The sequence below is a fragment of the Gorilla gorilla genome, chromosome 16 (assembly GCF_029281585.2).
Source record: "Gorilla gorilla gorilla isolate KB3781 chromosome 16, NHGRI_mGorGor1-v2.1_pri, whole genome shotgun sequence".
Classification (NCBI taxonomy): domain Eukaryota; kingdom Metazoa; phylum Chordata; class Mammalia; order Primates; family Hominidae; genus Gorilla; species Gorilla gorilla.
In genome coordinates, this window is record NC_073240.2 from 52,110,638 (window position 1) to 52,123,117 (window position 12,480).

The 12,480-nt window shown below is 44.5% G+C and overlaps 2 protein-coding genes across 3 annotated transcripts in view; one reads left to right on the plus strand and one right to left on the minus strand.

Annotated features, from left to right (window-relative positions):
* Nucleotides 1-1,719, minus strand: part of CYP19A1 (cytochrome P450 family 19 subfamily A member 1) — a 129,957-nt gene extending 128,238 nt beyond the window's left edge. The window contains exon 1 of the mRNA XM_055363007.2: nt 1,618-1,719. The gene's annotated coding sequence lies outside the window, so the exon portion shown is untranslated. The remainder of the gene's footprint in view (nt 1-1,617) is intronic.
* Nucleotides 1,720-4,618: 2,899 nt separating this feature from the next.
* Nucleotides 4,619-12,480, plus strand: part of GLDN (gliomedin) — a 66,656-nt gene continuing 58,794 nt past the window's right edge. Inside the window, exon 1 of one of the 2 annotated variants that reach the window (XM_063698548.1) lies at nt 4,619-5,171. In XM_063698548.1, coding sequence (XP_063554618.1) covers nt 4,809-5,171 — 363 coding nt within the window. In that variant the 5' untranslated portion in view covers nt 4,619-4,808. The remainder of the gene's footprint in view (nt 5,172-12,480) is intronic. The other variant, XM_004056184.5, reaches the window with a different exon arrangement.

Sequence of the window (12,480 nt, forward strand, 5' to 3'; positions counted from 1 at the left end):
TGTCAACAAAACAGGCCAGATTGATAGCTGACTTTTTTTTAAAATAATAAGTAAAAAGTAGCAGCCCATTCTGTGAAGTATCAGGTAGGGCAGGCTATGCAGGCATATCTGCCTCTCAAGAAATCTCAAGAGGCTTAGGGATCCACACTGAAAGGCTCCATATAACCAACCTCAAAGCCATGGTATTCAGACAAGAACCCAAGTTTATCATGCATTCAAAAGTTGTGTTCCTCAAAAAGCATCTACAAAGTGTGATTAGCTAATGAATCCATTAATCAAATATTCCTACTTGGCACAAGTCCCTGCTGTGAGAGGACAGTTAAGATAGGTCCCTGCCTTAAGAATACTGTAACCCAAATGAAGAAATAGGATGTGGAAGAACTAAGATGTCAATTAACAGCACAAGGCACAGAAGAACTAAAGTGTCAACTAACAGCACAAGGCACACACAGTGTAAGTCTCAGCCGGTTCATATGGCCCATATCCAACAATACCAACCCGTGTTGAACATTTATTATACAACAAGTGCTTTACAAGTATTTTCTTATTAAAGCTTCACAACCCTATGAAATAGATACAATTACAGTCTCTTTAAAGAATTTGAGTAGCATATCTAAAGTCATGCAGTTAAAAAACAGTTTCAAGGTCAGGTCTGATTCCAAAGCCCAGGTGCATAACCACAGAGCCCCTGCAGCTTGTAGAGCTCACGGTGCTTGGGACTGGCCTAGGAAGTCAAGGCTAGATGAGGAAGGGGGCTCTGAGCTAGGCCTTAAAGTGGGCAACACTGAAATAGGCCAGTGATGGAGACAGGTCACTGTGTGGCACTGCGGTGGAAAGAGAGTTGGAGAGAGAAGATAGAGGAGAAGGGGAAAGAGGGCAGAGCATGGCAGCTGCTTGGGCATGGCCACTTTAGGGTGAGAGATGAGTGAAGATGTCTACCTTGTAGGCCATATCAACATGTCCCCCTTCTTCTGTGAAAAATGCCATCATCCCACACAGGAAGAGTTGGAGAGGGATCTGACAGTGGAGTCTGGTAGGAAAGGAGTCTGGCTTTTCATTTGCCCTTCCTTCTGCCCCTCTTGCCCCAGAGCAATATCCCAGGCTTTCCACCAACCCAGCCCACAGGGTGGCCATGCTACAAGCCTTTTGAGTCCTGCATCCCAAGAGGGGCAGCTTCTTGGCCTGAAGTTGTCTAATAGAGCCTGCCTGGCTCCAAGCAGGCCTCATCTCTGCTCTGTCTACTGGATCTGGGCTCTGAACTGGGGTGGGAGGTGGGGAAATGGGGAGGCTGTTTCAGGCTACCACTTCCTCTCCTCACCATTGGATAGCCAGCCTTTCAAGGAAAGTAGGGGGCCAGTTCTGTGGCATAGAACAGTATAGTTCTTAGGCCCTCCTATTTCAGAAAAACACTCAAGCCGTGTTTTCCCTCTGCTCTCACACCACGACAACAGTCATCAACACAGAAAACTTCTGCGACCAAATGTGTGGGGACTTTCCCCCACACACCAAGCAGCAGGCACCAGCTGGGTGTCCTCCAACTCAGTTCCAACACTGTCTACCTGGAAAGAGTGTCTGATCCCACAGGTTGAGGGCTCAGTCAGATTAAGAGATACATACGCGACGTCTGGAAGATCCCGAGCACAGGAACTTCTGTCCTGATAGGATAAGTTCTTCTTCACCTTCCTGTTTGCCTCCACGTGTTCAGCCCTCCAGAAACTCCCTGAACCCTGTCCTTTGGGCCTTTTATGGAGATTTCATTTGTTGTCCATGACTGAAGCATGTGATTGAACAAAATGTGATTGGACAAAAAGGGTATGATCTAATCTCAGCAAGGTCTGTCTGTCCAGATTCTTCTTCCTCTCTTTGTGCAGCATTCCTTCCTCCAGGGTATGGGGCATGACCTCCTCTGGAATGAGGGTCTTATGACCCACAATCAGATTATAGAGTCCCGCCTTGGGTGGATGAAAGGAGGGCAAAGAAGTCCAGAGAAATATTCTGTTTCCTGAGGCCTAAAGCACCTCTACATTATAGCAAAAGACCTCAACAAGTGTCATGGGAGTTATGGACAAGAACCATGGACAAAAATCTATATACATGTAATCATCAGATCACACCCCCCACCACACACCACATTGTTCTACATAGAAGTGCCTTCACTATACAGCTTTTCATTTATTCATTCGTTCATTCACTCACTTATTCAATGGGTAATAGTGAATTCCAAACCAGGAACTGTGCTATGTGTTGGGGGTGACATGGCCCCTAGCCTCAGGAGGCTTCTATTCCATGGTTAATGGTGGGTATTGCTGAGAGATGATCAGTCAACAGTAACTGTAATGAATGTTAGGATAAAGAGAAGCCCAGAAGGCTCCATGGTGTTCCAGCTGCTCACAGGGTAATCTGCTTGTCTTGTTTACTCCTGTATCTCCAATGCCCATTATCATACCTGGCACAGGAAGTGCTCAGTTAAGTGTTTACTGAATTAAATGAAGATCTGAATGATGCTGAGTGTCAACCCTCCCTCTCAGTGGCTCCTCCCCATTGGCCCTAAACCTGATACCTGGATGAAAAGAGATCAGGATACATGACAGTTCTTCAAGTAGGTCACAGAACGTTTGAGTTGGGAGGAAATGGACAAAGCTTTTTACATCACTGCTATCCCCTCCCAGTCATCATATCCCCACAGTGGGGGTACTTTATGAAACGCTTGGACCTTCATGCTTTCCTAATTTCTTCTTATCCTGTATGCTCTTCTAAGAATACTGAAGTTGGTCAATGTTCCTATTAAAACTCAGGAATCTAAACTTTGACCCAGAATTTCTGATTGAGATGTCACTTCAGTTTCCTTGTGCATTCTCCGAGGCTCTACCCTGGCTCACCCTGGAGAGTAGGGGGCAAGAAGTCTGATACTACTCAGCTTTCTCTCCTGTGCCAAAAAATCCTACCTGCAAGAATTGGTATGTGTATTAGTCCATTCTTGCCTTGCTGTAAAGAAAAGCCCGAGACTGGGTAACTTACAAGAAAAGAAGTTTAATTGGCTCATGGTTCCACAGGCTGAACAGGAAGCATGGCAGCACCTGCATCTGGGGATGCCTCAGGGAGCTTTTACTCATGGAGGGAGGCAAAGCAGGAGCAGGAACATCTCACATGGTGGGAGCAGGAGGAAGAGGGGCCAGGAGAGATGCTACACACTTTTAAACAACCAGATCTCATGATAACTCACTATCATGAGAACAGCACTGAGGGGATGGTGCTAAACCATTCATGAAGGACCACTCCCATGATCCAATCACCTCCCATTGGGCTCCACCACCAACACTGGGAATCGCAATTCAACATGAGATTTGGGTGGGGACACAGATCCAAACCACATCAGAATGTGAATCTTTGGGGAGTAGATGGTTACAGAGCTCCTACCATTAAGTCAAAAGGTGCTTGTTCTCCGATCATTTTACTGGTCTCCCTCAGGTGCTAAAACAGTGTGGTCTCTGATAGAGGAAGTCCTTTCTCTATAACTGCTCCAGCTGGCTCATTGGTGGGGAGGCACCTCTTCCTTGAGTTATTGGGCTATGGAAACAGCAATCCTGCCTTCTGGTTGGGTCTCCCAAATGGGAGACAGCCAAACAGAGTGATTTTTTTTTTTTCTTAAACAATGTCAAACCCGAGGTTCTTAACATGGGGCTTGAAGATTGCTATCTACGTTAGTTTCCCATAGGTCCTGGGGCCCCAGGGAAGCAGAGCCATTCTAGGAGAAGCTGAGAAAGATCTTGAGTGAAGAGGTTCTCTGAGGAGACTCAAAAGTGACTCTGCATTTGGTTGATAGTGACCCTCGAGGCAGAGCAGGTATTGGGCAACATAAAAGTTGTGAGGAGTAAATGAGAGGCATGGGAAAACATGTTTTCCTAGGGCTAGGTAAGAACCCAACCATGGCCCAGCTCTCCAACCCTTAGGCCAGAAAGCACCTCCTCATGGTCTTGGGACATGCTCAAAGCCTCCCAGCTGAGTAGCAACAGAGTGGCTTTAGAACTAGGTCTCCTGATTCCTGGGGTTTTTTTCCTCACCATCCTGCCATTTTCCGGATATGGATCTCATCGGAGAGTTCCTGACTTGTCAAATCCTGGAACTCTCCTTTCAAGGACGAGTCCTGTTGGCCAGGCAGTCCTGAGCTTTTTTGGTTCTGATGGGTGGCCTTTTTTGCCTTCCAGTGCCAAGTGTCTCCCTGCCCCTATCCATCCCCTTCCTGGGAAAGATCATCTGGGGTCTTCAGTGGCCTCCTGGAGCCTCATGGCCATGGCGGGGAGTGATGGGCAGCCTGGTGCTGGGGCCAGGACCAGACCTCCCATGGACAGTGGGCACGTGCCTTAGCATCTGGGCATGCTGATCTTTTTCTCCAAAGAAGGCAGTGTGGGGGTAGAAGGGGGTGGAATCCGGAGACTTCTCTCCATAAGAATTCCTGCTCTCCCCCTCAGTCTGACCCTTGCCTTGCCTGTCTGGGCCACGGCAATGCCATCAGGCAGAGCAGTGGGAAGAGGAGGAGAGGGTTTGCTCAGCTGGCGGGACTCTGGGAGCACGAGCCCTGCCAGCCCCTCCTCCGCAGGCTGTCTCCACTGGCTCCTCTCCTGCTTCTGCCCGCCTGTCCCTCTGGGCTGCTCGGGCGCCACCACTACTGTCCCCATCCCGCCCCGCCAGCTGGGCCAAAGGGTGACTTGACTCACGGCGCTGCCACCAGCCCACGGCTTGCCCGAGGCGTATAAAGGCTGCCAGGGCCGCAGGCTGCCAAGCCCTGCCCGGCCCAAGGCGCACACAGCATGGCCCGAGGCGCTGAGGGAGGCCGTGCGGACGCGGGTTGGGGCCTGCGTGGCGCCCTGGCGGCCGTGGCGCTGCTCTCGGCGCTCAACGCTGCGGGCACGGTATTCGCGCTGTGCCAGTGGCGCGGGCTGAGCTCGGCGCTGCGGGCTTTGGAGGCGCAGCGGGGCCGGGAGCAGCGCGAGGACAGTGCCCTGCGCTCCTTCCTGGCCGAGTTGAGCCGCGCGCCGCGCGGGGCGTCCGCACCACCCCAAGACCCGGCCAGCTCAGCTCGCAACAAGCGCAGCCACAGCGGCGAGCCCGCGCCGCATATCCGCGCCGAGAGCCAGGACATGCTGATGATGATGACCTACTCCATGGTGCCGGTAGGCGGGGGCTCGGTTCCCCGTGGCGCCCCGGCCAGGTGGGCGGCTGGGGGTGTGGGGCGAGGACGCCGACGCCCTCTTCTCCCCTGGCCAGGCTGCGAGGTGCTGCGGAGAGGGCTGTGGGCATGAGTAGCTGGGGATGTCACTTTGGCAAGCACCTCAACCCACTGGAGTCTGTTTTCTCATCTGTGAGGTTGGGGACAGGGTGAAGGAGGGAGTCTCTTCTACCTCTGACATTCTTTGAGTCCACATGTAAACGAAGGGCGAAGGCAGTGTTTCTAAGAGCCTATTTTCCTTCTCAGCTTAGACAAGTTTTCGTCTCCTGGTGTGAATGGAGCCGCAGCAGCCTTGGGGCTCCGCCTGTGCCACTGACCTGTGGGTGGGGCCCTCTGAGAGGATGGAGGCGCGTTTCTGAAAGAGTGTAGGCTTTTTCAATAAAGGGATTCTTTCCCTGGCATCAACTAGTGGTCTGGCTTTTCACCTGGCATCGCCTCATTCCTGCGAGATGGCCGGCCTAATTGTTTCCGTTTAAGTGAAAACAGCCCTAGTTTTACTGCCCACCTGGGACCTAGATTCTGGGAAAGTTGCCCCTGGATCTCAAGCAATTCCAAATGAGGGACGTCAATATGGTGCAATTTTTTTCTTAAAGTGCAGTGTCAAAGCTGAGGTTCTTAATATGGGACCTGCGGATTGGTCTCCCCATTGGGCCCCAGGGAATACATGGAACTGCAGAAATTGCCAAGTGTGTGTGCCTGTGCCCTCCTGCCCATGTGGATGAGGGTCTGCAGCTTTTCACTAGATCTTCAAGGGGTCCCCCATTGCATGCCTCCCCCAAAAGGTTTAAGAAACACTGCTCTGAAGAAAGTCTTCAAAGCCTCAAAGATTTGTTTTCCAGTGTTAAGTTTCTTTGCTTTTGCCGCTTTTAATTCAATAGGTATTTAACAAATACTATTAGATCACATTGCAGTTCCCCATCCCATTTCATTATTTATTACAATTGCGACAGTCTTGTTTCACTTTATAATTAGAAAGATTTCGGCTATTACCTCCAGTCAAGTGTGAGCCATACTTCAGAATCCTAGGTATTTGAAAATAAATTGACTTAAAGCTTCCGTTCTCACAGAAGCTTTTAAATATCTTACATGAGCTGAAATCCTTTTAAAACTGTGTAAAAGTACTACATACTTCAAATACATCTTTTGAGAGAGATTAAGTTTTCCATTCCTCACTTCATTTGTTTTTTAAATTCATGTTATCATTTAAAAATCTGGACCTAAGCAGAAATTTCAAAAAAGGACTGCTATAAGATGAAAAAAAAGCCTCCTTAGGGGAATTCATTCTCGCCCTCTCAGCTCTCTACCCTACATTTTAAGGCTTTTTAAAAACCCTCAAAAAGGGATACATCTGAGCATCATTGTTTTACAATTTTAATCCTGCTTTTAAGGTAGAAGCTTTCATATCCGAATTGCAACCTATTCCGTCACTAACAAATTGAATGGAGACACTCATCTCTGTGTCAAATTAACTCTAGGTGACCTCACAGTGCTACCACTAACTCTGTTACAGGTCAGAGAGCAGAACTATCACATGTGTCAGACTGGATATTATTAGTAGATTATCATCAACTCATCCCCCACCTGCAATGGGTATGTTTTGACCTTTTAGAGTCATGAGGGCCTGTCCCTGAGGCTAGGAGAAGGCAATCATCTTACTACTGACTTTCCTCTTGGGAGCAGTTCTCAAACAGTAGGCTTAGGAATCAGCTGGAAGCATATTACAGTGCAGATTCCAGGGCCTCTCCCTCAGACCTATAGAATCCTCTCCAGAATCTGCTTTATTAGAAGTCCTCTGACCCTCATCCCCCCACCTCCTATGCCATTGGTGAGTTCGATGCAGATGGTCCAGGCACCATACTTTAAGAAACACTACTCAGTCTCTAACACTGAGTCTTTATTGTGCACAGGAATATCTTGGGGATCTTGTTAAGATGCAGATTCTGATTCAGATGGTCTAAGCTGGGGCCTAAGATTCTGCATTTCTACCAAGCTCCCACTGCTACCAATGCTACTGGCCTGAAGACCACATTTTGAGTAGTAAGGTTGCCTACTGGAACTATTTGGGGAGCTTTCAAACTTACTGATGCCTGAATCCCATCCCCAGAGATTCTGAATTAATTTGTTAGGCCGCAGCCTGGGGGTGGAGTGCTTACTCTCCAGCAGGAAGGACCTTGGCATAACTTCCTATCGATAGTAGCTGTGTTAGGCATCACACTCCCACCAGATCCCCATCAAGGCCTTTGCTTCAGGCCGAGGAGCCAATTTTATTACTGAAAAGCTTTTTAATTTATGACAGCAATATTCTTTCCATTCAGCTTCACAGTTTTCCTCATCTTTACTCTCTGCTTTTCTCAGAACAATTATTCATATAAGAAAACAATTTTTAAAAAAACATCATTTGGTAGCTCTTGGAGAGAAGTTAAGAGAATGATCTAGTATATATCGTGGAGGCAAGTGTACACACTTCTTATAGGTGAAGGCTACACCTTCCCCGGCCCTTTTATACACCACCAGATCTTGAATGAGAGTGAGATCCAAGGTCCTCACTGTGAGGTCTTATGTCCTTAGAGGTCTAGGAACGAAGAAACAAACTCTATGCAGACTAATGTCAACATTTCAAAAAGCCTTCCAGAATGGTTCATTTATCCAAGACGAACCTCAGTTTAACTGATACTTTGAGTTTCTCTACTGTTGGCTGAAAATACATCAACTCAGCATGAGAATTCTGTTTAGCTGAGCACATTCTTACCAGAACCTGGTTGGCAGCTGTAAATGACTTTGTTAAAAAGGCAAGATAATTATTAAGTACAGTTAATTTGACACAGCCAAGAAGCACATTAAATCTTTAAAACCATGTGCATACTTTTGGGAGACAGTAATAAGAGGGGCCCTGGATGGGGCTTGGAAACGACTGAATTAGGCCAATAATGGAAATGGGGATCTGGTGAGCGGGGAGAGAGAAAATTTGACCCATTTGCTACTAACTCCTGTGGGAGATGCTACTTCTGTTTACTCTCTTTTTCTCTGACCTCCTCTCATATTCTTTTTGTTCTCTTCCCATCAGCTACCCTCTCTCATTCCTCTCTTCCTATCTCACATTTGCTGATGTTCTGGTAGCTTTATCATCCTGTCTTTACTTGTCCAAAATCTAGGGTCAAGCACCCAGAGGGAGTTTCATAAATATTTTCATAAATTAAACAAACATAGAGAAGATGTAAGACACTGAGACTGGTGATTACGTATCCATGATAATTGTTGTCCTTGAGGGACCGTATGCATTTCTACGCCCAGGATATTGTTCAAAATGTCCTTGGCACCTCTCTAACAAGAAAATCAGCCTGGCTACTTTAAAGCAGGAGTTACAATTCAAATGATTTTTTTAAGGAAGGCAAATATGATTCCATAATAGTCAAATGATGAAAAGGCATTTGATAAAATTTAACATCAATGCTTGATTTTTAAAATATGCAATAAAATGGGAATCAATGTATTCTTTCTTAACATGATAAAATGTAATTGTGTCTCACCCCCAAAACTATAGCTTTCCACTGAACTGTCAAATCCTGGAGATGGTCCTACTAAAATCAGTATTAAGACAGGGATGCCCACTATCACCAACAGTATCTCGAATTGTCCTAGGAGGACCAGCCAGAGCAACAAGACAAGGGAAAATGGTCTAAATATGTTAAGAATTGAGAGTCTGGCTATATTCAGATCATACGATTATATACCTGGAAAATCTGTTGATAACCTACTACTAAAAATAACAGAATTCAGTGGGAAATGAGGTATTAAAATATTACTAAGAAATCAATAGACTTCTTATACCCAAACAATCATCTGTTGAAAGATATAATGGAAGAAAAGATGTGCAAAACCTGTGTGTGTATCTATATACTTACCTTTTGTGTTAAGAAAGGGCTGGGGGACCACTCTTGTAGAACAGAAAATATTTAAACCAAATGGTAAAAATAGTATGTTTTTGGATAGAAAACTTAGCATCATAATAAGTTAACTGAAAGTTAACTTAGAAATCTGATGCCATCCCAACATAAAACTATCAATAGGTTTTTTTTTCTGGGATTAGACAAACTGATTCAAAAGTTCACATGGAAAAATAAGCATTCCTGGCAAGGAAACCGCCGAAAAAGAACAAGGAGGAACACTAGGTTCTACAAGATATTAAAATATAATTAAAGCCTGAGTAATTAAAACAGAGTGGGATATGAATAGATAAACCAATGGGACAGAGTGGAAAGCCCAGAAATAATCTTAAATACATATGGCAGTTTAGTACGTGATAAAGACAGTATCTCACACCAGGGAGGAAGAATGAATTTAATACATGATTTTGAGACAACGGGCAAGCCCTCTGGGAAAAGATAAAGCCTGGAAAAGAATAGCTTTATTCTCACAATGTGTATAACAAGCTCTAAATGGGTCAAAGATTTACATTTTTAAAATATGAAACTAAAAGAAAATATGAGTATATCATTTTTAATTTTGGAATTGGGAAGCCTTTTCTTTCAAGTTATACCTCAAAAGCCAGATGCAAATAATAAATAAATAAATGTGACTATATTTTAAAAGCACATGAAACAGCAGCAAAACTTTGGCATAGCAAACAACAACAAAAATAAAAACACCACAAACAAAAGCAAAAGATAAATAACAAACTAGAAGGCCAGGTGTGGTGGCTCACGCCTATAATCCTCGCACTTTGGGAGGCTGAGGCAGGTGGATAACCTGAGATCAGGAGTTCAAGACCAGCCTGGCCAACATGGTGAAACCCTGTCTCTACTAAAAATACAAAAATTAGCCAGGCATGATGGTGAGTGCCTGTAATCCCAGCTACTCGGGAGGCTGAGGCGGGAGAACCGCTTGAACCCAGGAGATGGAGGTTGCAGTGAGCCGAGGTGGCACTACTGTACTCCAGCTGGGCGACAGAGGAGGACTCCATCTCAAAAAAAACAAAACAAGCAAAACAAACTGGAAAACTCATATCATATCATAGATACATAATCTTTCTAATACACTTAGTGTTCCTAAAAGTTGATTAAAAAAATTTAATAGGAAAATCAGCAACAGAAATGAGAATCCAACAGGAAAATGAGACAGACAGTTCTCAGGCAAAGAAATACAAATGTCTCATAAGCACATGGGAAAAGAGCTCTTCATTTAAAAATGTAGATTTCAACTACCCCAAAATATAATTTCACCTAACACAAGCTTGTGCAATCTGTGGCCCAGGATGGCTTTGAATGTGGCCCAACTCAAATTCATAAACTTTCTTAAAACATTATAAGATTTTTTTGCGATTTTTTTTCCTTTTAGCTCATCAGTTATTGCTAGCATTAGTGTATTTTATGTGTGGCCCAAGACAATTCTTCTTCTTCCATTGTGGCCCAGGGAAGCCAAAAGATTGGACACCCCTAACCTAACAGAAAGACAAAACTACAAAAGTTTGACAACACACTGTATTAGGGAAGCTGAAGAGAAACAGACATGCTCTTGCATTGCTGTTCGGAGTGCGGAATGATGGAACCCATACAGAAGGCACTTTGGCAAAATCTGGAAAAAATTACAAATACTCTTTGACCCAGCAATCTCACCATAGATTTTATCACCTATGAATGACATATGTACATATTCATTGCAGAATATTTGTAAAAGCAAAAGACTGTAAATAACCCATATCTACCAATCCAGTACTAGTTAAATTAATCTATACACCCACTGGAATACTAAGTTGCTGTAGAACAAGAATGAGGAAATTCTCTATATAATAAGAGTCAGAACAATCCCCAGGATATATTCTAAGTGAACAAAGCAAGGCAGAGAAAAGTATATATTGTATTACCTTGCGGAAGCAAGAAAGGGAAAACTAATCGAAGAAATTAACCAAAGTGCTTACTTTTGGAGGGTATAAGGAAGGAATGAACCCCTCACTGTATAGCTTTCTGTATCATTTTGACTTTTGAACCATGTGACTGTGTTACTCTCTTCTTTATGGGAGTAAAAAGGGCCTTGTACCCCAGGTAATTTGGCAGCTGCTCCTGGGCCGGGGAGCAATAGAGCACGGTAGAGACTGCATCCACCTGAGGTTCATCTGCTTTGTCTAAAGGGGAGGCTCCCGCTGATGGTGACTGTACAAGAACCGGAGCCTCCTGCTTCCTGTGCCTGATATTTTTTTCTTTTCTGTTCTGTTCTTTTCTTTTTTATTTTTTTATTTTATTTTATTTTTTATTTTAGAGACAAGGTCTCCCAGTGTCGCCCAAGCTGGAGTGCAGTGGAGTGATCATAGCTTACTGCAGCCTTGACTAATTGGGTTCAAATGATCCTCCTGCCTCAGCCTCCTGAGTATCTGGGACAAGTGTGTGCCACCACACCTGGCTAATTAAAAAAAATTTTTTTTCTTTAGTAGAAATCTCACTATGTTGCCCAGGCTGGTCTTGAACTGCCGGGCTCTAGAAATCCTCCTGCTTCAGCCTCCCAAAGTGCTGGAATTATAGGCATGAACCACTGTGTCTAGCCTGATTTTTTTTTTTAAGAGAAGTACAAAATCTGTTTTTTTTAATGTGAAATCTCCTGGCTTTTAAATATTGACAGCAATTCAAAAAAGTTCTTTTTTTGTTTTTTTAGTTGGCTGACAGAATGTTGGCCAAACAACACTCACATTGTTAGGGGCCATGTTAGGACTTCCAATCATGCATTTGCAGAAGTCTCATCTCAGAATCATGAGTGGCTTTGAACCCAAAGGGCTTTATTTAGCTTGACCACAATGCCTTTATTTACCAGCCTGATTCTGAAAGTATAGTAGTTACTGTGTCATTGTGATTGTTGCTATTACTGATCGAGGTTGATGTGGTTTTTTGCAATGGGTTTGGTTTCAGTTTTTTGTTGTTTTTTGCTGTTTCTAAAAATCAATTCCATCTTCGGTGGACGGAGATTTCCTGTCACTATGGCTTTTCAAAAGCATGTGCTCCCGATTCTTAGGGTAGTTCCCAGCAGGAGATTCCAGCTGGATTAAGCAGTAACACATTATTACAGCAAACAGGTAGCTTTGCATTATGACTGCTGTAAGCTACACTGATATGAATCTAGAAATTCTATTGTTTATAGAGAAAAAAAATCACATTACCTACAGTCACAGCTCCTGTTTGCAGTGCTATATTTCCTTAAATTGGCTGTGCCAGAGTTTATTTCCCTTTCCCACTTCCTTGGACTGGGTTATTTCCAAATGTTGTAAAAGC